The sequence below is a fragment of the Anopheles maculipalpis genome, chromosome 3RL (assembly GCF_943734695.1).
Source record: "Anopheles maculipalpis chromosome 3RL, idAnoMacuDA_375_x, whole genome shotgun sequence".
Classification (NCBI taxonomy): Eukaryota; Metazoa; Arthropoda; class Insecta; order Diptera; family Culicidae; genus Anopheles; species Anopheles maculipalpis.
The window spans coordinates 81,242,383-81,270,075 of NC_064872.1; the positions used below are offsets into that span (position 1 = coordinate 81,242,383).

The window sequence follows — 27,693 nt, forward strand, 5'->3', positions numbered from 1 at the left end:
GTGGAGATCGACGTTTGGTTCAGCACTGCAAATATTATGACTCGTAAACTCCAAACAGCTAAGATTTGAAGCTTTGGAGTTTGGAGCTAAGACAGGCCACCAGTGGCGTAGATTAGGGTTGCAAAACATTGATAAGACGCTAGCGATGTTACTTCCCTGCTCGCTATCAGCAATGCCAAATTTTGACTAGTTCTGTCTACCGTCTATTTATTCTTTATCCGCCCAGAAAGTGAGTGTTGTTGACTTTGCACGTGTGTGTGTGTGTGTGTATATGTGAGTATGCGTGGACTCTTTTTGTGTGTGTACCCCGCGAGTTAGACCCGTGAAGGAGATAATAGTGCTTGTTATCATGATCGTACGAATCACGCCACCGCGGGAATAATTTTTTTTAAGTACGTCTCCACGTAGCTCCGATGCACCCCTATCTGCGCGAGACCGCGCGGATTCTTCGGTTGGTGCGAAGTGTGTGGCGCGCCGTGTCTTGTGTTTGTTGCCATCTCGGCGATAAGACTCGATTGGGTCTCTCTGGGCCGGGGTTTCGGGGTTTGTGCGAAAACACGCGTTTGCTTCCAAGTGGCGTAGAAAGCGATCACCCCAGCTGGCAATCAGCTGATAGGCGGAGACGGGGTTCCTCTTCACAATAACCTTAGCTTAGTAATCTTAGGCTTGGGGTAGATTATTGATAGATCGATGGAAACACTGGTGAAAATGGCAATTTAAGTTGAGATGCTTTAATTACTTTTTAGCAGGACATAAATACGCTTAATTTTAAGACCAAAAACTATTTTTTTTTACTGTACGTTTGAACTTCATCGATCATATACTATTGATCGTAGTGATTTACATCGGAACTGTCCCTCCACTTCATTAGCGTATTACGCATTCTCCACATGGTAATTGAACAGCTTTTGAGTGTAAAATGTTTGAACCAATCTAGCGCCAAAGGTTCAACCAACCAATGCAGCAAAGACGTTGTGAGCCGTATTTGCCAGCCCTTTCGGCTAAGAAGTTAAAGTCGCTGTAAATGATCGTTCACGGTTCAGTGTGGAGGGCAAAATCCGATTCCACGATGTGGAAGGTTACTTCCAACTGACACCGGTAATAAACCTCTAGGGTCAGTGCATTTCAATCATGTGTAAGCGTTGACGGACGAACCGGCAAAAACCATCGAGCGGTGGCACTTCCAATACATACTTGCTTGTGCCACACAGTCGAGCTACAGCGATCAGTTTCTTGTCCAGTTTTCCTTCGTGGATCACTGGTGTTTTGTTTTTAATTCCCATCTGTACTCTGCCCAGCTCGATTCGCAACTGCGCAAGAAATTGATTCAATTCTAAACAGGATGAACAAATCGCAATCATTCTCCAGTAATCAGTAAACAACGAATCCGGGTCTCTTAGGATCGATCACTGTCAGGATGGGGCGTATGGCGTGTTAATCTGCCAACTATTCAAACAAATTGCGAAAGTACTGCTTTGCCCTTAAAGTAACTGATTTCGAATGGAATGTGCATGGAAAATTAATTGTCAGCTCAATCAGCACCGACCTAAATACGCACATTCGCTGCAAGTGTCTTGCATAATCGATCCGGTTTGTGCCGTCTGCTGGCGATTGGTTCTCGGGAACTGCGGGATGGTTTTCCAGTTTGATTCTCGTTTGCCATGCCAAGCCGACAATCTACCTTAACGGTTACTCTATTGCCCACGTCACCAAAGGTAGGGGGAAAGTAGTGCAAATTTGTAAAATGAAAACCCGTTCTGTACGCCATTCTACCTTTATCATCCTTCTTCTATCACTAAGCCAAGAATATAAAACCTCTAATAGAATCACCAGACATCGTTCCGGTTTCCACCACCACCATTCAAATGCGACCTTGAATTGCCCTGCGACCGCTTTCGGTTCGAGATCTCGTCTATCGTCCGTTTTGGGTCGATTTTCACCAGCCGATTCTTATCAACAACACCAACTGGAACGGCATCAATCCACGGGGATACCATGGGGCACATGGCTGACGGTTTGACCGCTGTTTTGAATGCGATGAAGATGCTTCACCAGCTGGAAGTCACTTTTGTTAGTCTCGTCAGCCGATTAGAGCCGCGTGGCCGCGCGAGGGAAGGTCGCGATAGGTGAAAGCAGAAGGTACACCGACGCGATTAGCGTCGATCGCCAATCCCAACTGATAGAAGTTATTTTACAATCAACATCCAATAGGACTGTGCCGTGGTGAGCATGCTTTTGTGCCAGGGATGACTGCCGTCGAACGCAATGGAACGCATATGGGTGCATGCGCTTGGCACGACCTTTTCTACCTTTCGGAATCACTGCTTGAGCTTGAGTGTGCACGGACGTAGGGCAGCTAAGTGATTTCGTTGTTCCCGACCGACCTCACCAGGCAACAAAACGAAGCGTGATCTGTACGGTCAAACTTTCGCTTAACTAGATCATTTTCGCTCGAACCGGCGCCGGGTACGGATGGTTTCGGGCTTTCGGGTGTTGTGGAACAGGCCTTCGGGAAAGCAGGTGATTAAGGAGTGGTATTTAGTGTTGTGGTGTGATGTACCGTTTTGCTTTGGGAATGCGTTTTACTCCCCTGTAACATAGAGTGATCTAACGGAAACGTAAGTTCCGCTGCTTATCGGTGTTCTTCGAGGGGTAACCAGCCAGTAATGCGTGTAGCTTTCCTGCAAAAAAAAAACTTCGCCTTTGGTGTAGAAACATAGAGTGAAAATCAGGAAAAAATATCGTTTTTCAATGTTCCGGATATTGTGGAATTGCAGGCTTAGTTGTTACATTTCGTCTATGATCTTGATAAGCGATTAGCGGAATGAGTATGAGTAGTGTGTGAGAAAACATTATACTGAAGTTCATCGCCAAGATCGCCCCTTGATTTTGTTACATAATGTGCGATCTGCTTCTTCTCCTGTTTCTGTTCGATTAACGGTCACTCCTAGTTGACCCCGTGCATCGCAAACACTTGATCTTGGCCATGCCATGAACACTGTCGTGTCTTGTGAATGGTTGATGATGATTGAGCATGAAAAATAAGTGGACATGAATGGAAGTTATCAAAAAAACTGAAAAGAACGCGCATAACCTGTGTAGAATCATTTTTATCATTTTAGGCAACCGAAGTACATGGTCGAATAATTGCATCAGTTGATTGTAGAACGTTGAGCAACATATCAGACGATCTCATAATAGCAGCAGAAAACTTAAGAAGCAGTAACAGTAACAGAAAATAGTAGCAGTATTTAGTTGAAGTTGACTTATAGCGAATCTGATAATCTATAACTGAATCCGTTGTCGAATCGCGTGTTCCCAATTTGCCTTCCTGCGACTTAGCACATATTTAAATGTAATTTTTCATACCACGTACTTTATGTTATTTTGCGTCAATTACAGGATCACACGAAGATCGAACTTTTTTGTTGTGTTTCCCCAAAGTATTCCCCCATCAAATTCGATTCCCCTTCACGCAGCACTTCCACCCAGCTGATTTACTTTTGACGTCATTCCGTTCAATTCACAGATTTCCGAACCGTCACTGTGAAGTAGTCGTTGTGAAGCTTGTGAACGGCGGGAAGTATCGTTTCCGGGCGCTCGATAATAGCAACACACTAGGGCACATTTGCATTGCTTGATTTTAAAAGCTGACCTCCGAAAAAGGAGTGGTCGTCCGATGATCTACCTCGTGGTAGCCGGGGTCATACTGTTTGCGTACCTTTTCCTGTACGACTGGTGGACCAGTTACGATTTTGGAATAGCGTCCGCCAAGACGACCTCCGTTGTACGGCACGGTGCGGTGCAAAGCTCGACCGAAGTACTACACGCCGCCACTACCACCGGTGGTAAAGAAAGGGCCTGTACGTAGGTTTTGGAGGTATTTTTTTTTGTTGATTTTAACACCTTGTTTCCGTTTTGTTGAATGCATTTTCGTTGATTTTTTTTTATTTTGATTTCTTCAATGTTTTATTGTTTATTTCATCCTTTTGAGCGGTTGCATTGCATGGTAGAAAAACTAACCAAATTTCTAATTGCGCTCTCTATCGCTTCTAGGTGATACTACTGCGGACGGCTGCGACACGGAACCACCCATCGGAGCCACAGCATTGACGAACGGTAACTCTACCGCGCAAGATCAATCGGCAAACGTTGTTGACGCGGCAGTAGATCAAGTCACCGGCCAGCTCAAGCAGGTGTCTTTTGCTAATGCCAACATTCTGTACGATCGTCCTCAACCCCGCCGTCACCCGCCAAAGCACAAGCGCTTGAATCGTCCCCAAGACAAACCGTGCTTCGTCAACGGGCAACAGGAGCAACAGCGTCCAGAAAACGCACCCGTCGACACGAACGATAATCATATCAAAATGGATGGCACCGGCGAACCAACCACAACGGTTCCGCTGAACGATGCAAATGGTTCCGCGGAGCGTGCCAGCTTCATCGTAGGCGAGGAGGACAGCCAGCTAGACGACGAACTCGAGGCGAACGATGAATTTCCACAAACGATGGAGAATGGCGGTGGGCTGCGTAGCAGTTCCTCGTACGAGATGAACCTGACCGAAAAACGGCGCCGTTTAAGGTAAGAAGATTGTGCAAGATTCGGTTCTTCTCAGTGTGATATCGGCCAAAGTATTTGCAGCTTGCGCAATTGTTCAGAACATCCGTCTTCCATTGTTCGCTCGCTTCCATTTCGTCCACTCGCAAGCAATTGGGTAATTGGTTAAGCGTACAAAAATCTAACAACAAAAACGTCAAACGACGCACCGTCGCTGCTGTTGCTTCCCGGTGCGGTGTGTGTACGCGTGAAGTATGTAAACAGGTGTGATTTTTTCTGCTTTCCTGCCTTACCGTCTGACCAAGTCTATTTGCGCGCGCTGACGCGACCAACTGCTCTATTGACTGTCTCGTACGGGAGAAGATGATGATGGTTGAAGTAGCTTGAAGTGCGACACAGCGCTTTGTTGGGCAAGTTTTTTTTAGCAAGAGAAATATTCGCTGAGGGGACGACAAAAAAAATGGGGGTTGGTTTTAAAATGACGCAAGTAGCATTTTCGTGGAGAAGAAGCTTTTTTTTTTGGCGCTCTATGAGAAGCGTTTTTTTGCTTATAGTCAACGCCATTAGAATTGTTTTGTTAGTTAAAGGAAGCTTTTTTTGTTTCTTCTTTAGCCTTGCAATAATAGAAATCAAAGTTTTATTTTTTGTTTGTAAAGCTAAAGTTACATCCGTAGAGCTTATCTTCATCTTTTGCTAATGTCAATGCTTTATTCATCTGTTTTCATGTTGTAACTTTATGTGTTTCTCCTATTTTTCGTTATTTTTTAATCGATTTTACATTTGTAATTGCCATTTACTGAATAATTAGTTTGTTTGTTGATTGCTAAATTTTCCTTTTGTTTTGACAATAATTTAACTTTATTTATTTTGGGTTTTATATTTTTTTAGTTCTTTTAAAAATAGTGTTGTTTACATATTATTATAATTAGTCCAATGTTATTCTTTTACTGTTTAAACACTAAATATTGTCATTATTATTTTGATTTATAAAATTGTGCTTTTTTTAAATTACTTTATATTACAGCTAGTCAAAACAATTTAAACTACAGAAATTTTTTTGAACTGACTTCATAAAACATTTTAAAAACAAACTTGCATGTACAATTACTTAAAAATCGACATGCAGATTACTTAAACATGCAGATGACCCTGAAATAGGGAGACGCATTCACGCTTCGTTTATGATTTAATTCAACAAAATAGCATTGCATGCTGCATTTTGTGCACACACAACATCATTTATCACATCCAGCATGTGGTTTACCTCGTAATACGTTTTTTTTTCTCTCTCCTTTATTACGCACTCCCGAAGGTTGCATGGAAGGTGAGTGTGCTACAAGTTTCTCGCTTGTATCTAGAAAAGGAATTGAAGTCATTTCGCGTCTCGTCGAGTGCACACACGTGCACAGTAATTTCACTCTCCGAAAATTGTGCCCCATCCAATCGCTCCAATCGTATGCACCTGCTGCTCCCGAGTCTGTGCGGCTTCTCTCTTTCGATGCACTTCATTCACAGAGATTTTACGTTGCCATCGGCCAAGGGCGCCTATCCTTCTATGGTAGCGTCAGTGTCGAATTTGGGCAAACTCTCCGGAATGGTGTAGTTTGAAGATTGAAAGGGTGACGTTAATTTTTTTCGTTTCGTCTCATCCCACTAGGATGGAAACGCTCCACTCGCAACACTTTGCTAATTCATCCCCTCCAAAGGGGAGCTTTTTTCGAGTTTTTTTTAAGAGGCTCAACAATACGCGCGTGCAGATGAATTCGCGCTTTTGATTGTTTCTGCTGAGATTGTTGGCTCTCTCGCTCTCTGTCGTTCGCTTTATGGCTCTCGGATAGCCCCAAACCGCCGTGTAAGGTGGCTCAACGGTAGGCCGATCGTGCCCCGAACGGTCAGTTGCGATTGAAACGTGGCCAATCACGGAAGTACCGGCTGGCTGGTACGAAAAGGAGCGCGCGCGCGCGAAAGCCCTTGTTACTACCCGAATAACCAACAAGTCACTTGTGGCTCGAACGACGATCTTGACCACACAGTGCATCGTGGCATCGTAATCGCGGTTCGTCCGTTTGCGTTTTCCCGTGTGTATTTTCACCGATCCGCGATACACAGCCGTGCTGCGCGTTCTGAGTGTGAAATCGATTGCAACTTGGCATAGTTTTGTTGACCTCTGGGTGCGCACAGAGTGTACGGATGTAGTTTGTGATAGGCCATTGATTGTTTTAGGAATCGATTACGGGTGGATAATGGAATTTGTCCCAATTTGTACGAGATGTTGGAATTCTTGCATACGAACACTCCCAAGTTACACTAACGGAACTTAAGGTTCCAACGGTATTCACCCGGTGTAGTAGCCCCCAACAGACCCGCCGAAATGGTTTGTAGAGAAAGTTTGGTGTTTTTTTTCCCTCCGCTGCGTTTTCTACCGCAATGGTGCCCGGTGTCTTTACCCTGAAGTCCAACCAAGTTACACGAAAAAAACAACACACTCTCGAGTGAAAACGTGGGAGCTGATATTTTGGGGAAGCATGGACTACAATCTCTCCCAACCATTGGTGGAAGTAAACCGGTTCATTTCATGGCATCATCGCCTTGGTAGCATCTTAAGAAGGAGACCTTGGGATATATTTGGCACGCATGTGTGCGGAATGCTTCCGAAATGCTCAACTGTGTGGAGGTTGTGCGAAGTTACTGAACTTTTGAACACTTGAAGAATAAATTAGAAACTCCCAAAAGTTTGAGCTGAATTGTCCATGTGCCCAGTTGTACTTTTTGAATGAATTAAAACATGGGTCGGTGGTGGTAAGATTAGCCACGATTAAGCTGTTGGCGGGATCCACGTACATAGCCTGACTCAGTTCGGACTCTGTTTCTCACATTATGTAAGTGACGCGGAGAGATGAGAAAACAACAACCTGTTGCTGACATGGAATGCTGACCGGTTTTCCGTGTTTGCATCACGTGATCGCTATGCGTGTGTCTTGTGGGGCTGCCTGTGGAAAATCTTCAATGTCACAGACGAGTGGCGAACCTTGCCTTGCAGAGAAAGGAACATTTTAAAACCAACTTTAACGACCAAAAGCGTCAAAGCTGAGAGGCTTTCACATGCTGGTGCGACGCAACGGCACAACAGCTTTCCCTTTGGCGTGGTGTTTTCGGCCTGGCTTCTTCCGGTCATATGTGTTGTGTGGCGCAAAGCAAAAAATTAGTGTCCCCAGAAAGGCAAGATTTGGATGTGTCACACAACTTCCGCGGCAGTTGTTGTTTGGTGAATCCGAATTCCATGCAGGGCGTCGATCGACAAGTTGACTAGGTCAGATTTCTTGTGTAACTCGCGCAGTGCAAGCGCTTTCAATTCTACCCTCCGATATCGTGGTGTGTGCCCCACTTGTGTCGCTACTACCTTCTATCCAGGGTCCTCCACTGTGCCCTTACGGCGCCCGTGGAACGTAAGAAGTCGCGTCAGCTGGCTTTGACAGGTTGCAATCGATTTATCGTGATATCGTGTCCAGCCCTTGTGTATGCATTCGGAGTGTCGCAAAACGCCAGAAAGTCGGTTCATCGTGTATTATGCTTTTCGATTTGTTTTTTTTTTTTTTTCAAAAGGCAGTTACTGATTGTGTTTCGTTTTGCACCCTCTCCGATCACACCGGATAGTGAAACCTGCTAGTGATAGCGATAGCTCAATTTTGTAGTGAAAGTGCACAAGATATTGATTTTGCTGTGATTGAATTATCGGTTGCTCAATACACCAGTTCTGCTCGCACATTCGTTTCTGGGTGAAGTTTATCGACAAAATCGATACGTCAGTTGTTTGGTGTGTGCGTGCGTTTGTGTGGAAATCGATCCAAAGAAGAGTGGAGAAAGAGGCACAAAATTGAGACCCTTCTGTGGCTGGTAGGTACGGTGCCGGTGGCCAACTGGAACAGTAACACGGTGCTATTAGCGGGATCGACGGTACTGCTGCTGCTCGCCCTTGTGCGGGAAATAATGTTGAAGCGAAGAGCGAGCAAACGATTCGTGCTGGCAGAAACCGGTGAGGAAAGCTCCTGGAACACGACCGCAGATAATGACCTGATGATGGCAGCACCACCGGTAATCAACCTGGAGACGGCCGTCCCGAGCGGCAGCACCAGCGCCAGCAGCAGCTTCAGCGAGGATAACGGTGTCAACGGCATGCTCCAGCAGCTCGATGGTGCTAGTGGCGGTAACGATGGGCTCAAGGTGCCACTCGCCAATAATCTGCACCTGTCCGTGTCCGGGGGTTTGAAGTTAGTATTACAGTTGATTTTGAAATGCTTTTCGTAACGTGATGCATTAGAAGTTGAGGAATTTATAATCGTAAGAATCGTAGGAAGAGGTGGAAATGTTCTTCTTTATGTGAAATTATTTATCTGGCAGAGAGTTGTGCTTCTCTAAGATCTCTCTCAAAGATGGCATACATTGGCTGGCACTCCTAAACCGAAATTGAGGAAGTATTGTAGTTGAGTTCCTCTTTTTTTCGACACTAAATATTGCATGTGGTCTTGATCAGCTTTTTGTGACTTCCTTGAAGCATGCCTGGCAGCCCTTTATGATATTTAGTAGGGATATGATCATGTCACATGAGGCAAATCTCATGGATTTTTATTGGACTTTAAGCCGAAGAAACAAGTGTCTGTAGCTGAGATCATTTAAATGGGTCTTATAATAAACAACCTCTAGATGATCCCGTCATCAACATAGTACCAACTACTTATCAAGAATATTCTGCAATAAGAGCATACAAAATATGCAAAGCGATATAAAAATCCTTCAAACCCTCCTGACTTGCATACACTCTTCTTCATTCTGTATCAAAGTTTAAGCTTTAACATAATGGTAATTTGTAGATTCTACTTTAAGAGCGCCTTCAATCATGTGTCCTCAAACTATTTCGGTTGCCTTCAAGGTTCGTCGTTTGGTTGAAATATTTATCTCTATACATCGTGCTACTTCTACATCCGGCCTGTTTGCCTAGCCGAAACAAGTTTTCACTAATTTCAAGGGTGAATTGGAATTCTTGGCGATTTTTTCCTTGGCTTGGCGATCTTTCCGCTTTAAAGTATAATCAAGATAGCCCCTAAATTTCCACTAAACTCTTAACAAATAATACTCAAGCTGCAAATACGCACCAGGAGCATTTGAGTAGTCCTCAAAATTTGTGGAGTTATTTCTGGTAAAAATCCCAACTTAGTAAATATTAATCCAATTTTTGGAACCTTCGCTCGGCGTGTGTGAAACATTAAAAAAGTTTACAATTTTCCTGTTATTTACGGTACCTTTTTTCTCGCTCCACGTGCCCGCGTATTACGTGAACTTTTCATCCGAAAAAATAAAACGAACATTGGCTCTCACTCCTCAGCTGTCGATTGTTTTGGAATCGCTTCAGAAATGGCCTCCTTCTTCTGATGTATTGATAGAGACGTCTTCGGTACACGGTCCAACGAACTTCTTCTGTCTACCAAATTGTTTGAGTACCCATGAGACCTTCAAAAAACGACATCCAAACACCCTCCAGTTCGCGTATGGTGCTGCTGCTCCACACACCGCATCCTATGCTTCTTCTTTTATTGTGTCTCCACCCCGACGCTTCATACGGTTCATCTATTTGGAAGATTTTGTGCAACAGTAGTGGGTTAGCGTAACAGCGTCGACTGTTTTCGGCCTCAGTTACGTTTACAGTGCAACCTGCTGGTGTGGGCCAACCCCCTTCCAAAGATGCTCACTGATGGACACACCCTGTCCGTCGCTGCGCATCCTTCGGCGCTCTTGTTGCACGGTAATAGTGCCGCCTTGAAATGCCGTGCTCTGCTGTTCGAAAGTGAACCACTGCGCAGTCGGTGGGGTCGGTTTGTTAAGCGATCGATTTTGCAACGATCCCCAGTGCTTGGAAGGTCCTCGTGCGAGTCGTTTCGGTGGTTTGTTGTTTCCTATAGTTTTCGTTTTCTTATCGTGCACGATATAGCGTACTATTGAGCGTACTTTGTGTGTGGTCTAGAGTATAACACTTTCTAACAGAGTGTCGTCTGCTTATCGAGATGTCGCGTAACGTGTGATCTGCGCGAAATCTCCAACTTTCAAATACGAAGATTTGTTGTGAAATTACATCCAAAACTAATTCTCTTGTCTAGTGTTGAAGCTATACACAGATAACGAACGTTTAAATGAAAGAAAAGCACGCAAAAGCGGGCAGCAAAGTACTAACCGTGCTGGATACATTGCTGTGCCGTGGACGACTAAATGAACCACCTACTCCATTTCCTCCCTTCCCTGGACTATCCAATCCAGAACCTGATCCAGTTCCTGTAGTTCCCCGGCACAGTTCGGAAACGCAAACCGAATCGTCATGGATGTGGTTAGTGTTTTTCGTTGGTGGAATCTCTCTTGTCTTGACAGTCTTGACGAAAGGCTCGCCGTCACTAACAACGATCGGATGTTAAAGTGTATGCTATAATGTTTTTCTAACTATTTTTATATGTTCTCTCTTCTTTTTAGGCCCAGTATGTCCCATGGCACGGGACTGGGATTGCAGCGTGGCCAGGAACGTGACTTTGTGCTATCGACGACGGAGGAGTTTGTGAAGAAATTCAACGGCACACGGGTGATCAACAAGGTACGATCATCATCATCATCATCATCTAGAGGGAGAAGCAGGAGAAGCGATACGCCTCTTACTTTGCCATTCCTAACGATTGTCGGATGATTTTTATGACGTTTGCGTGACGGAAGGCCCTTTTTTTACTGCCTCGGTAGCAATCTCAGAGGATAGTGTTCAATGTCGAATGTAATTGCAACGGTTAGGCTGTAGTTTTCCTACTCTTTGCGTCAGTCAATTACGGAAATGGATGCGTGCGAGGATAAGATTGTTAGCTTTTTTTTTTTGCCTAATGATTTGAAAAATATCAACTCAATCTTAATCCGTGGATTTCATTTTTGCCAGTCGCAAAAGATTGTTGGCAGATTTTTCTTCCAATTCAATTAACACCCCAATTCGTCGATTCTTCCCTTAGAGGTCATGTTCGATATAGGCTCGCAACCATTCCATCGACCGTGTCGATCACCTTGAGAAGTTTTTCTCTGTCGCTTTACTGTCAGAGAGCAAATGATAAAATACGTTTAATGGTGTAAAATGTTCCACGTGCGAAATCGTATGATTCAACAATGTACCCTGAGTTCCATTGAAATTCCACGCACAATTCCCCATCACCTGTTGTTGGCAATTAATTCGCAGTCTTCCACTGCCGCTGTGCGTTTGCAAACACGTACAATAATCGCGATTCATAATGGATTAATTACACAATAATCTGTTTCGCGCGTTTAAAAAAAAAAGGCCGTTGTGTGACATCAATCATCAAACCGTTAGTGGTGAGTGTGTGACAAACTCTTTTCTCGCTTTATTTACCGTAGGTGCTCATCGCAAACAATGGTATCGCGGCGGTTAAGTGTATGCGATCGATTCGTCGCTGGTCGTACGAGATGTTTAAGAACGAGCGTGCGGTACGGTTCGTCGTGATGGTAACGCCGGAAGATCTGAAGGCAAACGCGGAGTACATAAAGATGGCTGACCATTACGTGCCCGTACCGGGCGGCTCCAACAACAACAACTATGCGAACGTAGAGCTGATTGTGGACATTGCACTCCGGACACAGGTGCAGGCGGTATGGGCCGGTTGGGGTCATGCTTCGGAGAATCCAAAACTGCCGGAACTGCTGCACAAGAAGGGTTTGGTGTTTCTTGGCCCACCGGAACGAGCTATGTGGGCGTTGGGAGATAAGGTCGCTTCCTCGATCGTGGCGCAAACGGCCGAAATTCCCACCCTACCGTGGTCTGGCTCGGAGCTTAAAGCTCAGTACAGTGGCAAGAAGATCAAAATTTCCAGCGAACTGTTTGCGCGGGGTTGCGTGACTACCTCCGAGCAGGGGTTGATTGCAGCGGGAAAGATCAGCTTTCCGGTCATGATCAAAGCGTCCGAAGGTGGTGGTGGTAAGGGCATTCGGCGTGTGGATACACCGGAAGAGTTTCCAGCATTGTTCCGGCAGGTGCAGGCCGAGGTTCCCGGTTCTCCGATTTTCGTGATGAAGCTAGCACGTGGTGCACGTCATCTCGAGGTGCAACTGCTAGCTGATCAGTACGGTAATGCGATCAGTTTGTTTGGGCGCGATTGTTCCATCCAGCGACGCCATCAGAAGATCATCGAAGAAGCGCCGGCCGTTATCGCCGATCCGGCTGTGTTTGAGGAGATGGAAAAGGCGGCCGTACGGTTGGCAAAGATGGTCGGCTACGTGAGCGCCGGTACGGTGGAGTATTTGTACGACTCGGAGGGCAAATACTTCTTCCTCGAGCTGAATCCTCGCTTGCAGGTGGAGCATCCGTGTACGGAGATGGTAGCGGATGTGAATTTGCCCGCCTGTCAGCTGCAGATCGGAATGGGTATTCCGCTTTACCGCATCAAAGACATCCGGTTGCTGTACGGTGAAAATCCTTGGGGCAGCACGGTGATAGACTTTGACAATCCGACGCAAAAACCACGCCCCTGGGGCCATGTCATCGCAGCTCGTATCACGTCGGAGAATCCAGACGAAGGTTTCAAACCAAGCTCGGGTACGGTGCAGGAGTTAAACTTCCGCTCGAGCAAAAACGTGTGGGGATACTTCAGTGTGGCTGCATCGGGTGGTTTGCACGAGTTCGCCGACTCGCAGTTTGGACATTGCTTCTCTTGGGGTGAAAACCGTCAGCAAGCTCGCGAAAATCTCGTTATTGCACTGAAGGAACTCTCCATTCGGGGTGACTTCCGGACAACGGTCGAGTACCTGATAACGCTGCTAGAAACGAACAGTTTTCTGGATAACACGATCGACACTGCCTGGTTGGATGCGCTCATCGCCGAGCGGGTCCAATCGGACAAGCCGGACATTATACTCGGTGTGGTGTGCGGTGCGCTACACATTGCCGATCGTAAGGTGACGGATGCGTTTGCGAGCTTCAAAAGCTCAATGGAGAAAGGACAAATTCAGGCGGCAAACACGCTAACGAATGTGGTCGATGTGGAGCTAATTGCTGAGGGCGTCCGGTACAAGGTTCAGGCCGCTAAGAGTGGTCCGAACACGTACTTCCTCGTTATGAACGGATCCTTTAAGGAGGTGGAAGTACATCGGCTGTCGGACGGTGGTATGCTGCTGTCGCTCGAAGGTTCCAGCTACACGACGTACATGAAGGAAGAGGTCGACCGGTATCGTATCGTGATTGGCAATCAGACCTGTGTGTTCGAGAAGGAGAATGATCCGTCACTGTTGCGATCGCCATCCGCTGGTAAGGTCATCAGTCTGTTGGTCGAGGACGGAGCTCACGTTTCGAAGGGTCAAGCGTTCGCCGAAATTGAGGTGATGAAGATGGTCATGACACTCAAAGCGAACGAGGCAGGAACGGTAACGTTTTTGCGCCGGCCGGGTGCTGTACTCGATGCGGGGACCTTAATCGGTCACCTCGAACTGGACGATCCATCGCTGGTCACGAAAGCACAACCGTACAAGAATCCTTGGCCCATTAGCGAAAATACACAGATACCGGAAAAGCTTAATCGCATCCATTCAAGCTTTAAGATCATTTTGGAAAACACGCTGGCCGGTTACTGTCTGCCGGATCCGTACAATGCGCCCCGTTTGCGGGAAATTATCGAAAAGTTTATGCTCAGCTTGCGCGATCCATCACTGCCTTTGCTCGAACTGCAGGAGGTGATTGCGTCCATCTCTGGACGCATTCCGCTGTCGGTGGAGAAGAAGATTCGCAAAATGATGCAGCTGTACGAGCGTAACATTACCAGCGTGTTGGCACAGTTCCCTTCGCAGATGATTGCAAGCGTCATCGACAGCCATGCGGCTACGCTGCAAAAGCGTGCCGATCGTGATGTGTTCTTCCTGACGACGCAAGGCATCGTACAGTTGGTGCAGCGCTATCGCAACGGTATCCGGGGACGCATGAAGGCTGCCGTGCATGAGCTACTCAAGCAATACTATGCGGTTGAATCGCAATTCCAACATGGCCACTATGACAAGTGTGTGGCGGCTATTCGGGAAAAGCATAAGGACGATATGGATGTGGTGGTTGGGACGATCTTTTCCCATAGTCAGGTAGCGAAGAAGAACCTGTTGGTTACGTTGCTGATCGATCATCTGTGGGCAAACGAACCGGGTCTGACAGATGAGCTGGCGGCGACGCTTAGTGAGCTGACCTCGTTGAATCGGGCGGAACATTCACGAGTGGCGCTGCGTGCCCGGCAGGTGTTGATTGCTGCCCATCAGCCCGCGTACGAGCTGCGCCATAATCAGATGGAATCCATTTTCCTGTCCGCCGTTGATATGTACGGGCACGATTTCCATCCGGAGAACCTGCAACGGTTAATCCAGTCGGAAACGTCCATCTTTGATATTCTGCACGATTTCTTCTACCATTCGAACCGGGCTGTGTGTAATGCGGCGTTGGAGGTGTACGTACGCCGTGCTTACACGTCGTATGAGCTGACTTGCCTACAGCACCTGGAGTTATCGGGAGAGGTTCCGCTGGTGCATTTCCAATTCTTGCTGCCCACAGCACATCCAAATCGATACAAGTGAGTATTAGCGGGGATGGAGTTGATCCGGATGACGTTTAATTCGGACCGCATACTATATATGAATAGGTTTAATATGCGTGACTTTAACGTTTGTGCTTTATTAATATTCCAGCTCGGAAGGAAACGATCCTGATGCAATTCCGGATTCATTCATGCGTACCGGTTGCATGGCAGCGTTCGATTCGTTCGAACACTTCAATCAATATTCGGACGAAATTTTAGATCTGCTCGAAGACTACGCTTCTCCGATCTTTGTCAACCCGAAAGTGTTGGAAGCTGTCGAGGGAGCTGATTCCGATCGTAGGATGAGCACATCGATCAACGTTTCGATCTCGGATCAGGTGAATCGTGTCGTCGAGAACGAAAATGCAGCACGTAAGTTACTGATATCTTCTTCTGCCTGGCTTAAAGGCCTACTAGCTCACATCGGCCATCGAATGGCTTACTAGACTTGCTGATACCACGTTGTTGAATACTCAGTCCTCACTGTACTGTGTACGAGAGATTAATTTTTGTCTTGGTGTTTAAATCCACCCAGCTCGACCATCGGAAGCGATCCACATTCTGAGCATTGCTGTGCGAGACATGGGCGACATGGACGACCATCAGATGGAGCAAGTGTTTGGCTCGTTCTGCAACCAACATCGCGAGGAGCTGCTTAGCCGTCGCGTGCGACGCATTACATTCGCTGCGTTGAAAAAGTATGTCCTCACGCAAGGCTTTATCTCGAAGCAAAAATATTAATGCGTGTTATAAATTCCTCCCCTACCCAATTTTTAGGCGACAGTTCCCGAAATTCTTCACCTACCGTGCGCGGGACCAATTCGAAGAGGATCGTATCTATCGCCATCTCGAACCAGCCTGTGCCTTCCAGCTCGAGCTGAACCGTATGAAAACGTACGATCTGGAAGCGCTGCCAACGGCCAACCAAAAGATGCATCTCTACCTCGGTCGGGCAAAGGTGCCCAAGGGTCAAGAAGTGACCGATTTCCGCTTCTTTATCCGTTCCATTATTCGCCATTCGGATCTAATTACGAAGGAAGCTTCGTTTGAATATTTACAAAACGAAGGTGAACGGGTACTGTTGGAAGCGATGGACGAGCTGGAGGTGGCTTTTTCGCATCCGCAAGCAAAGCGCACCGATTGTAACCACATCTTCCTTAACTTTGTACCGACCGTCATCATGGATCCGGCAAAGATTGAAGAATCGGTTACGAAGATGGTAATGCGCTATGGGCCACGGTTGTGGAAGTTGCGTGTGTTGCAGGCCGAGCTGAAGATGGTCATTCGTCAGACGCCTCAATCACCAACCACCTCCGTACGGTTGTGCATTGCGAACGATTCGGGCTATTTCCTCGATATCGCGATGTACACCGAGGTGACGGATCCAGAAACGCACGTCATCAAGTTCCAAGCGTACGGCAACCGGCAAGGCCCCCTGCACGGACTGCCCATATCGTCACCGTACATGACCAAAGATTTCCTGCAACAGAAGCGCTTCCAGGCCCAATCGAATGGCACGACGTACGTGTACGACATACCGGACATGTTCCGCCAGATGACGGAACGGCTGTGGAAGGAGTTTTCTAAAGCCCGGCCAACGGAGGACATTCGCATCCCGGAGAAGATTCTGCTCGAGTGCAACGAGCTCGTGCTGAACGGAGACACGCTGGAAGAGATTCAACGGTTGCCGGGTGAGAACAATGTCGGTATGGTTGCGTGGCGTATCGTGCTTGCAACGCCAGAGTTTGCCAACGGGCGTGAGATTATCGTGATTGCTAACGATCTGACGTACCTGATCGGTTCATTTGGACCGCAGGAAGATATGCTGTTCTGCAAAGCATCGGAACTGTCCCGGCAGCGCAAATGTCCCCGTATCTACATCTCGGTAAACAGTGGCGCTCGTATCGGGTTGGCGGAGGAAGTAAAATCACTGTTCAAGGTCGCATGGGAAGATCCGGAGGAGCCGGAGAAGGGCTTCAAGTATCTGTACCTTACGACGGAAGATTACAGCAAGATTGCGAACAGTAATTCCGTCCGTGCGATACTGATCGAGGATGAGGGAGAACCACGGTACAAGATTACGGACATTATTGGCAAAACGGATGGACTCGGTGTGGAGAACCTACGGTATGCGGGTATGATTGCTGGCGAGACTTCCCGTGCTTACGAAGATGTCGTCACAATTTCGATGGTAACGTGCCGTACGATTGGTATCGGATCGTATCTGGTCCGTCTCGGTCAGCGTGTCATACAGATCGAAAATTCGCACATTATCCTGACTGGCTTTGCCGCACTAAATAAGCTGCTCGGTCGCAAAGTGTACGCCTCGAACAATCAGCTCGGTGGTATTCAGATTATGCACAACAACGGTGTCACGCACAAGACGGAAGCTCTCGATCTGGACGGTGTGTACACGATACTGCACTGGTTGTCCTACATTCCGAATGCGCGCGGTGGCATACTGCCGATCGTGTCACCAAGCGATCCGATTGATCGTATGATCGATTTTACACCCACCAAGGCACCGTACGATCCGCGCTGGATGTTAGCCGGCCGGTACAATCCTTCCAACCCGTCCGACTGGGAGACGGGTTTCTTCGATCGGGGTACGTTTGAGGAAATTATGGAACCGTGGGCACAGACGGTCGTTACGGGACGTGCTAAGCTGGGTGGTATCCCGGTCGGTGTGATTGCTGTCGAGACGCGTACGGTGGAGGTAACGATTCCGGCCGATCCGGCCAATCTCGACTCGGAAGCGAAAACATTCCAGCAGGCTGGGCAGGTATGGTTCCCGGATTCGTCGTTCAAGACGGCTCAAGCGATCAAGGACTTTGGGCGTGAGGAACTACCGTTGATCATTCTTGCCAATTGGCGCGGTTTCTCCGGTGGACAGAAAGGTATGGGTTTGCATATTTTTAGGAGTGTTTTAGGGGGTGGTTTTTTAATTTAAAAATTAAATTTTCAGATATGTACGAGCAAATTGTCAAGTTCGGTGCGTATATTGTGGATGGTTTGCGTGAGTACAAGCAGCCAGTGATTGTTTACCTGCCGCCGAATGCTGAGCTGCGTGGTGGTGCCTGGGCCGTACTAGATCCTACCATTAACCCACGGTACATGGAAACGTACGCCGATCCGGAATCGCGCGCCGGTGTACTGGAACCGGAAGGTATCGTGGAGGTGAAGTACAAAGAGAAGGACATTGTGAAAACTATTCAACGTCTTGATCCAACGGTTGTGGATGTAAGTGTAACGATGAGATGTGCTTTATTATTAGGGGAAAAGAAACTAACGCCTCTATTGCTTCTGTTTTGCAGCTTAAGAACCAATTAACTGCAGCGGCCGATAACAAGGAGCTCGTTACGGAGTTGGAAAACAAAATCAAAACGCGAACGAATGCGCTACTACAAAACTATCATCCGGTGGCAGTACATTTTGCCGACCTGCACGACACGCCCGAACGTATGCTGGAAAAGGGTTGCATTAGTGAGATCGTACCGTGGCGCAATTCGCGCAGCTGGATCTACTGGCGGTTGCGGCGTTTGCTGCTGGAGGAACACTTTATAAAGCAGATTTTCGAAGCTCAGGACGATCTGTCGGTGGGACAGGCAAAGTCGATGCTGCGCCGATGGTTCGTGGAAGATAAGGGAGCAACGGAGGTACGTTTTTGCCGCTGTAGTGTAAAGCCATACATACTACCAGGATTAGAATTATTAATGTTTCACTTTGTTTTGCAGGCATACCTATGGGAGACAAACGAGTCGGCAGTCGAATGGTTGGAAAATCAGAAGCGCTCCGATTCAACCGTTTCCCGCAATATTTACTCAGTGAAACGAAGCGCAATAATCTCACGGATTCGTCAGTCATTAAATGTACGTATTTTACGTTGAATTAGTTTTTTTTATTCATAAAGGACGGTCAGGCCGTTTGGCTGTCGCATTAGTTTTCAAAAATATATAATTATTCGATGTATTTATCAATTTTTTTCCAGGACTTCCCGGAAGCCACACTTGATGCGGTGGTTGGGCTCTGTGAAAAACTGTCCCCGGCGCAACGTGGCGAAGTGGTCAAAACGCTCGCCCAGCTAACCGACAGCAACGAGCACACAAGCCTCGGATGACAACGTTACAACTTTACCTAACGGAAACGCTCCAGGCGGAAGCGTTAAAAGCGTTAAAACACGAATACACCAGACAAAAACACACAGACATACACACTGTAGAGCTATTAAATAGTTTAGCGTCAAGTTTGCAAGTAATGGGCAAAACAAAAACGGGATTAAACAGCAGCGATGAGAAGCTAGATGATATAAGCGATTAGCGAGAACTAAAGAGCAAAATATATAAGAAAACACAATTTAAAAGCGTAAACAATGAATCGGCGATCGTTTTTTTCCAGTTCAGATCGAAGTGCGCGATCAACCTTCTGTTCGCACGTTTGTTACAGTGTTAGAATGTCGTTCTGCCGCCTCCTGGAAGGAGTCCTCTTAGGCAAGTCCTTCTTTTTTTTCTCCTCTTGATAGCTCTAGAATTCAATAAGCTTTAGCCAAATGAAGCAGAATGTTTTGTTCGAAAATCATCTCCTGTTCGCTCTTACGTTAATTATTAAAACACGCGCACATCAAATGCTGACGATTAGATATAAATATATATAGGTATAGATATGCAACATACATAAGACATACATATTGCGAAAAAATTCATCCATTTTGCACGATGGAAGCGTGCATAAAAACTTCAAACTATTTAATGAAACCAAGTTAACGCTCACATACACACACGTACACTCACAACATACACACAACAATTGCACACATGCGAATCACACGTAAAACAAATGTTCACGTTGGAACTGAAAGCTGGTCGAAAACGCGAATTAAAAAAAGAGAAGAGAAGAACGATTGAAAAAAACACAATTACATAGTGGAAAATGTATGTGTGCGGCGGCACTGTAGGAAACAAGTGAAAAGAGAAAAGCGATCGCCACCCCTCAAACGATACATAAATACACAAAATATGGGAAAATACTTAAGGTTCTTAGACTGTGTACTCTAAGGCTGCACCGTGTACGTTCGTTGTTGCAAGGAACGATTTAAGCTGAACGATTAGTTGTTTAGGACCTGTTTAGGAGTTGTAATGTTGGATAGGTTTTCTTTGTTTGTTTTAATTTGCCACCTTCCCTCCCCCCGTTTTGTAATATTGCTAAGCTCGTTCAACTATTTCCTTTCACTCGTTACGCCTTTCATTATTCGTACTATGTACTAGTATCGGAATTCCGTCGCTACGTTGCGTTAGTTTAATATACGTATATATTTGAATATTTACATTCATAAGATTATAGGGGAGGGTTTCTTCTCATTAGCTACCGATTTACATACATCGCTAGATTCGGTTTCTTCAAGGGCAAAGATGCAAAATGGCTTCAGAATAAAATTGTTCAAAAGTAGAGCGTCTCTGGATTTTTTGAATAATACAATAATATGATGAAAGAAATGTATGCTATTCAAACATCCAGTCTGCAGAATTTTCGACACATAACCAGAAAGTGTTCAGAGGAACCATAAAGGGGTACGGCGTTCCTCTACGTCAAGCAATGGTCTAGACCGTAACGATCTCCTCGATATTCGAGAGATTCGATACACAATCAGCATTCCAACAGTACAGTGTCTTATTTGAGACCGGAACGTCGTACAACAAAGAGTTATGGGCGGATGTTGGCAATTTTCACGCGATACGATCGATCACTATGGTATGAGCTTATGCAGGCCACAGTGGCGGATTTGACCCCTCGAAGGCCCTAAGCGTAATGCAAGCTGGAACCTCTCTCCCTTCCCCCTCCCTTTCACATTGAATCTGCTCACCGGGAAAGAGGATGGTTAAACCCGCCACTGCGAGGCCAATAACTGTGCAGGAATCCGAGAGTTTGTCGAGCTTGGCTACAAACAATGAGTGTGGGAAGCTATCGAAGGCTACCTTTGCGGGGCTTTCATAGATCGAAGCAGCTTTGTCTAGCGGCTATGAGCCGAAGCTCGTAGAATTTTGAGCAGGCACAAAGCGAAGTTGACCTCGTCCGATTTGTCACCCTTTCTGTACATTTGAACTGGCCAAGAAGCTTTCCTGCAAACAGAATAGACCAAGATGGGAGTAACAGCATCAGCGCATCGTTTTAGAATGGAAGGCGGAATTCCATCTGGTACAGGAACGAACGAGGACTTAAGCCGGCTAATCGCCTATATAACCGACGTAGAGTCCATAGTTGGAATGATTAGCCTGAGAAAAGGGTCTCATGATTTTACAGCATAGGTTGTTGTCCGATGTTACCCCTATGAAAGAGCCTATGTACTTTGTCTTTGCGGCATTGATCGTCATTCATTTGATGATGTCGAAGCCATTTAATAATTGCTACATTTTGAGAAACCGCGGACATTAATCATGACCCGAAGTATATCGAAGATTGCGCTTCCGCTTGTTGCATGAGCTATCCAGGGAAAAACATGTGCTAGACTGATGGACATCATTCATAATTTACATGTAGAGTCAGTGAACATTATTCTTACCTTAAATTAAAGCTCTTTTAATTTCATTGGTTATTTTTATCATTTTTAATATTTGTCTTAAATATGTTATTTTTGCTTGTCGTGTCATGTCCTCTTGAGAATGTACATCACTACGAATCTTAGAATCGGCTAGAGGTGGACAGTCTTGTTGTCGGAACAGCGGTTCTTTAACCAAATATATTTCTTTCTTTGATTGTTTTGCGAATAATTACGTTCTAATTTGTTGCCAAAAATATTTCAAAAAATATGAATTTAGCAAATTAATCAAAATACATCAATAATACCGAGTTTGATGAAACATCTTCCCCGCACCTGGATAGGAAGGATACATCACAAATGGAGCAGAAGTACTCCCGATCTGTTCTCACCATCACCACACGTTATCAGCTGTTGCACGGGCGGGAAAGTTGATGCCACAGCTGTACGCGCGGACTGTTGTTTTGTGTGCGGGCAATAAGTAAAAAGACGCTGAAAACGGGCGAAAATGCATCGCAGGACGCGTCTCAGCTTACGGTCCACCTCGATCAACGACAAGGAAAACGAAAATGAACAGACACAGCTGCAAACATCGGCACGAAAACGTCGATCAACAAGGGTACCGCCGGTAGCTAAAGAGGAAGACTCGGAAGAGGAATTGGCTGTACATTCGCCGAAAAAAGCTGCCCGCAAACCTGGCCGTTCACGGCCGTCGATCGTGCTGCATGGTGAAGAGTTGGAAAATGAATCAAAAGTGGCCCCGGATGCGAACGGGAAGCTTCCGGAGCGTGAGAAAGAATACGATGAGCTGGTGGCGTACGTTGAGAATGTTTTGAGTTCCAATGGGTCGGGCAGTTTGTACATTAGGTAAGCCGGGGGTGGGGAAGGCATATCTCACTTTTTTGTTCTAGGTTATTAATAATCCATTATCCCCTTTGTAGTGGCCCACCGGGAACAGGTAAAACGGCAACGCTCCAGCGAATACTGAACTATCCGCCGTTTGTAAAGAAGCTTAAGCCCGTCTACATAAACTGCACCTCAATCAAGAGCGTCGGTAGCATCTACAAGAAGATCTCGGAAGAGCTAGACCTGAGGGTGTCCGGAACGACGGAGAAGCTGTACCAGGCTGCAATAGAGACGCATTTGGAGCGAAAGCACAAAACTATCATGCTGGTGCTGGATGAAATCGATCAGCTATCGAGCAGCAAGCAAACGATCCTTTACAGCATCTTCGAATGGCCAGCCCGACCGACAGCTCGGCTCATCCTGATTGGAATCGCAAACGCGCTTGATCTCACCGATCGTCTACTTGCCCGGTTGCAGGCCCGCTGCGAGCTGAAACCACACCTGATACAGTTCCTCCCGTACACGAAGCAACAAATTGTGGCTATCCTAAAGGCCAGCCTGGCAGAAACCGACTCACTGTCACGATTCCCGGAAGCGGCCCTCGGTTTGCTTGCTGCCAAAGTCGCTTCCACATCGGGTGACATCCGGCGGGCGCTGTTCATTGCCAGGCGGTTAGTCGAAAGTGCCAAAAAGGAGGATCGCACAACAAAATCGGACACACCGACGGTCGTTAGCATGGGACAGGTAATGACGGTACTGAAGCAGGTGTACGGTGCATCACAAACACTCAGCAATGATCTCGAGGAAGGTTTCCCACTGCAACAGAAGCTGCTGATCTGCTCGTTGATGTTGTTGCTAAAGCATGGGAAGAATAAGGACATTACGGTGGGGAAGCTGCACGACGTGTACAAAACGATCTGCACCAAGCGCAATATACAGGCGGTAGATCAGACGGAGTTTATCAGTCTCTGTACGCTGGTCGAAACGCGAGGAATTATGCGACTGCAGGGCAAGAAGGAACCACGGATGCACCGGGTGTGTTTGCAGTGGGACGAGGAAGAGGTCAGCACGGCTCTGAACGATAAGCAGCTCATAGCGAGTATCATCAGTGATGTGTCCTGTTTGGCGAAGTAGCGAAATTGGGTATTTTTTCAACCTTATTTATGAATTCTTTTTTCATTTCTAAGACCCTGTTTGAATTGATTGTGTGGCCGTTTTTGACGAATTTTTAAATAAAAGATAAAAGGATACAAAAGAAGAGAAAAACAAACGCGTGGAAAGTTTCTTTTACGAACGACAGAAACATAAAACATCGGTTGCCAAGGTAACGCCGCAACCTGCCAAACAAACCTACTGTTTGTGGACACTGTGTTGTGCATTGGCTCTTTTCCTGCTGGGTCCTGTACATTTCTTTTGCGGTGAATATTTACGCACGGTCAACAGCCAAGCATAATATATAGTTGGATGGATTTGTATGACGAAATGTACGAAATTAAAAATGGCCGCGAGATTGATGACAGCCCCCCGCCCGATCTGGACGTTTCCGGTTCCCTGCAGTTTATCAATCAGGAGGACGACGAAGAGGAAGAGGACGACGAGGACGAGGAAGATCATCCGGAAAGGCGTGAGCAGCGAAAGGTAAGTCTGTGGAGGGGTTACCAATTGCCACACGCCACACCAATTACTAATCAGATGTCGTTATTTGTCGAACCGCTTCTTTTTTGTAGGAAAGCTTCAATGAAAGTCATCCGCTGAGTTTGCTGGAAGATGGCACCAAGGTTGGACGTGTGGGTGTAGGTAGGTTTGGTCGCGTTTGTGTGTGCCTTTGTGTGTTGTACCCGCCCGTTGAATGTTTTGTATGTCCTTTAGAACCGAATCCGAAACGTGAACAGCTGCGTAAGAACGATTCCCTTACAGACAGCAGTGCCAGCATGTCGGACGATGAGAAGGAACCGGCGAAGAAGCTCGTGGAGGAGAAGGAATTCAATCCGAAGCTGTACGAAAACATTGATGCACCTGCCGAGGTGAAGGATCTCTTCCAGTACATCTCGCGCTACACACCACAGCGGATTGCAATTGATTTTAAGCTAAAGATCTTCATACCGGAGTTTATACCGGCCGTTGGGGATATCGACGCATTCTTGAAGGTGTGTCCTCCCGGGCCGGTTAGCGAGAAGAAGAGCAAAAAGCTGAATGGACACATTCAAAATTTAGGACTAATGGTAAGGTGTTCTTCGTGGATCTTATGGGATCAAGATTGAGCTTATTTTCTTGGCAGATTCTTGATGAACCGTGCGGTGATCAGAGCGATAGCGTGCTGCTCCAGATGAAGCTACGATCCATATTTACCAAACCGATCGAAACACCGTCAGCGATCGTACGTAGCGCACGGGATATTGATCGTTGGATAACGGAGATACAGGCCCTACGGGCAAGCCAATCGATCCAGAGCGTTAATGCGCACAAGCAACCGGTCGTCAACATTGACAGCCTGATGTCGGAATGGCCGGAAGAGATGGAACGGATGCTCGATACGGTTGGTTTTCCATCGGCCAAGCTGGACTGCGGTTTGACGAGCTACATCAAGATCATTTGCAACATTTTCGACATTCCGCTGCCGGCTAGCGAGAGCCAGGCCGATTACATCTACGCACTGTACAATCTGTTTAATCTATTTCTGGCCATTAAGCAGCAGAACACTTTGTAGGAAGTATCTATTGCATTTATTTTCCAACATTTCGTACATGAATAGAGTTAACAGATAACAGAGAGATTAATTGGCAGAAATGAGAAATCTTTGCACGCCCATAACACGACTTTCCTCTCGAGTTGTGGGATAAAATATCAATAACAATTTTTCTCCTCCGGTTCATTTCAATATTCTAACGTACGCGTCTGTTACACCGAACTGGATAAAGGCCAGAAACGGGAAGTATGTGATCAAAAATCGAGACATAATCATCTGCGCGTTAAAGTACCACCGGAACGCGGCAATGTACAGCAGTACCGAATGAATGTAGCACACACAACAAAGCAAAAACCGTGCGTAACGGCTAAAACGCTCGTAATGGCGCACCTCGGATAACTTTGCATCCGGTCCTACCTCATCGTCCCAGTAATGGTAGCCAGGGATGTTGTTCAAACGCATCGTAAGGAAAAGAAAGCTATCGAACTCGATGAAGGGATTAAAGCACCACAGACCTTCGATGAGTGCTTTACCCATCTTTACGAACTCGGCCGTGTGGTTTAGTAGGGCCGGTTTTAGGACTTCGTTCGCGATCAGTGCCATTCGCTGCTCGGTCGTTTCGAACTGATCCGTACAGGCGTTGAATCTGGAAGTTATATTAATATCAATTTATATACGCACAACCGATTTGACTTCCTGACTGACCTCTCTTCGATGCCCATCATGTGTCCGATAACGCGCCAAAAGTGAACGAATGCTTCCATATCTTTTGGGTCGAAAGGTATGCCGAGCTTGCGGTAGCTTATAATAACATAACTGGAAGGTAAGGAGAGATAAGCGGATTATTATTAGTTGTTATACTTGCATCAGGCCTCCTCCTCTGCCTGTTTGATGTATATCATCATTCCTCAAATCAGTTTAATTAGCGAATATTGGGTCTTGTAATGACCCGAAATCCCTCTAGCCATCTTCTCCCCGGCGCAGGCCATCCTTAGTGATAGACCAAAATTGTCTGAGAATTTTTGCTCTACTTTGTCATAGCACTTGCTTTTTACAGCTGCATTTTATGCACCTAAGTAAATAGCTTACCATGCAGAGCTTCATACAAGTTCTATCTAATCCACACAACTGCTAATTACTCTGCAGAAGTATTCTACCGAGAGGCAGATATCACAACACGAACATTGAAGGCAGGCTACATGTATGTTCTGCTTTACGCGTGTTAAAGATAATTACCGGCCAGTCGAACAGTCGCCATTAAGATCGTCTAATGATCTTGTGTTGCGTAATCGCTTTTTTTCTTCTCTATTACTGAACAAGCAATATCTCTTACCCGATGAAGCCGAACTGCGTGATCGCCATATCGCGCTGGGAAATGATCATTCCTGACCGTACGGTGGCCGCCTGTTTGCTAATCCCGGCATGCGTTTTCTTTACGAAGGCAATCGATTTCCAGGATCTAGGAAAAAAAAGGACATTAAGGATCATTTATCTGGTAACACGTGGGTCTTCAAAGCTTCACACCTTGACGTAGGAACCATATCCTCGTAGTACCACTCCAGGGTATGCATTATGGTTGCAACATAACGGCGATAGGCTGTTCGCGGTTCGGACGATTGATTTGTGTGCACCAAGATGCGCAAAATCGTAGGTACCGTAACGATGGCAAGCAATCCGCACAGCTTCCCGACGAACATGGCGTAAAAGTTACGCTTGAAGAACTCCTGTGCTCTGGTTTCAAACGGGAAAACAGGTATTTGTATGAACATTTTTAAATGCAACGTTAAAAGAACCTCAAAACACACTTTAATTACCTTTTAACTTTCGCATCATCGTACCATTCCGGCAGTTCAATGTCACCATAATCCACCGAGATGTTGGCACCTTCGTCAAGCGTTTCCAAATATTTCGCTTGCGGGAGTTCCCCTGATGGACGGGTGGTTCGCAAAGAAGAGAAAAAAAAGAGAAAGCGGTCAATGGGTGTGGGTAAACGGGTTGAATTGACTGACTGATTGATTAGAGCGCGCTTTGCTTACCTTTCCATAGTGCGTCGTCGTTTGCTGTAGCCATGTTGCTGTTGGCCCTTTTTGGGAGGAATGGGTCAAATATTCTGTGTACTCTTTTATCAGATAAGCCGTTTGAATAATTGCCAATGCATGAAAATGGTTTTGCTTACAACCGGGTACCGTGATTATCTTCGACTGCCCGTGATCGCGGTTCGCTGCATTTTGTTTACGTATGACAATGAGCGAGATGGTGATGGAATAGATCTCTCAGATGAGCGAGATGGCCTGAAGAAATCTGCAGATGTGAGAAGAGAGTGTGAGAGCGAAACATGTGAGATATGGTGAGAAGAGCAAATGGAATTGTTTAGGTAAACCCTTAAAGTAGTCGGGTTTAATAATTAGCAGATTTGGAATATTTTCCATTATTTTTTTGTACG

The 27,693-nt window shown here is 46.2% G+C and overlaps 4 protein-coding genes across 5 annotated transcripts; 3 read left to right on the plus strand and 1 right to left on the minus strand.

Moving 5' to 3' along the window:
- Positions 1-3,673: 3,673 nt before the first annotated feature.
- LOC126561260 (acetyl-CoA carboxylase) lies at positions 3,674-19,340 on the plus strand. 2 transcript variants are annotated; one of them, XM_050217224.1, is made up of 11 exons: positions 3,674-3,863; positions 4,057-4,582; positions 11,072-11,189; positions 11,984-15,183; positions 15,299-15,561; positions 15,725-15,887; positions 15,967-18,086; positions 18,155-18,429; positions 18,504-18,845; positions 18,924-19,058; positions 19,178-19,340. In XM_050217224.1, the coding sequence occupies exons 1-11, from the start codon at positions 3,680-3,682 to the stop codon at positions 19,304-19,306; spliced, it is 7,455 nt and encodes a 2,484-aa protein (XP_050073181.1). In that variant the 5' UTR covers positions 3,674-3,679; the 3' UTR covers positions 19,307-19,340. The 2 variants fall into 2 exon arrangements, with proteins under 2 accessions (XP_050073181.1, XP_050073182.1); XM_050217225.1 differs by lacking the exons at positions 3,674-3,863; positions 4,057-4,582 and adding an exon at positions 8,520-8,826.
- A 2,886-nt stretch (positions 19,341-22,226) lies between these two features.
- On the plus strand, positions 22,227-23,701 carry LOC126562202 (cell division control protein 6 homolog). Its single transcript, XM_050218646.1, has 2 exons — positions 22,227-22,585; positions 22,660-23,701. The coding sequence occupies exons 1-2, from the start codon at positions 22,227-22,229 to the stop codon at positions 23,696-23,698; spliced, it is 1,398 nt and encodes a 465-aa protein (XP_050074603.1). The 3' UTR covers positions 23,699-23,701.
- A 327-nt stretch (positions 23,702-24,028) lies between these two features.
- On the plus strand, positions 24,029-25,271 carry LOC126563654 (intraflagellar transport protein 46 homolog). The gene is made up of 4 exons (XM_050220299.1): positions 24,029-24,202; positions 24,292-24,361; positions 24,434-24,786; positions 24,843-25,271. Exons 1-4 carry the CDS (start codon positions 24,029-24,031, stop codon positions 25,269-25,271), a joined length of 1,026 nt encoding a protein of 341 aa, XP_050076256.1.
- A 162-nt stretch (positions 25,272-25,433) lies between these two features.
- On the minus strand, positions 25,434-27,320 carry LOC126561043 (rubber oxygenase-like). The gene is made up of 6 exons (XM_050216992.1): positions 27,287-27,320; positions 27,065-27,176; positions 26,775-26,981; positions 26,584-26,709; positions 25,956-26,066; positions 25,434-25,896 (listed from the first exon to the last, which is right to left on the minus strand). Exons 1-6 carry the CDS (start codon positions 27,318-27,320, stop codon positions 25,434-25,436), a joined length of 1,053 nt encoding a protein of 350 aa, XP_050072949.1.
- Between the last annotated feature and the right edge of the window lie 373 nt (positions 27,321-27,693).

Bases quoted from the DNA above. Each gene is read 5' to 3' on its own strand.
- LOC126561260 (XM_050217224.1), top strand. From the start codon at position 3,680: ATGATCTACCTCGTGGTAGCCGGGGTCATACTGTTTGCGTACCTTTTC. The intron at 3,864-4,056 runs GTACGTAGGTTT...TATCGCTTCTAG, and splicing joins CGGTGGTAAAGAAAGGGCCT to GTGATACTACTGCGGACGGC. The intron at 18,846-18,923 runs GTACGTTTTTGC...TTTGTTTTGCAG, and splicing joins AAGATAAGGGAGCAACGGAG to GCATACCTATGGGAGACAAA.
- LOC126562202 (XM_050218646.1), top strand. From the start codon at position 22,227: ATGCATCGCAGGACGCGTCTCAGCTTACGGTCCACCTCGATCAACGAC. The intron at 22,586-22,659 runs GTAAGCCGGGGG...TCCCCTTTGTAG, and splicing joins TCGGGCAGTTTGTACATTAG to TGGCCCACCGGGAACAGGTA.
- LOC126563654 (XM_050220299.1), top strand. From the start codon at position 24,029: ATGGATTTGTATGACGAAATGTACGAAATTAAAAATGGCCGCGAGATT. The intron at 24,203-24,291 runs GTAAGTCTGTGG...TCTTTTTTGTAG, and splicing joins AAAGGCGTGAGCAGCGAAAG to GAAAGCTTCAATGAAAGTCA. The intron at 24,787-24,842 runs GTAAGGTGTTCT...TTTTCTTGGCAG, and splicing joins TTCAAAATTTAGGACTAATG to ATTCTTGATGAACCGTGCGG.
- LOC126561043 (XM_050216992.1), bottom strand. From the start codon at position 27,320: ATGGCTACAGCAAACGACGACGCACTATGGAAAG. The intron at 27,177-27,286 runs GTAAGCAAAGCG...CCCGTCCATCAG, and splicing joins CGACGACGCACTATGGAAAG to GGGAACTCCCGCAAGCGAAA. The intron at 26,067-26,583 runs GTAAGAGATATT...CTTACCTTCCAG, and splicing joins ACGCAGTTCGGCTTCATCGG to TTATGTTATTATAAGCTACC.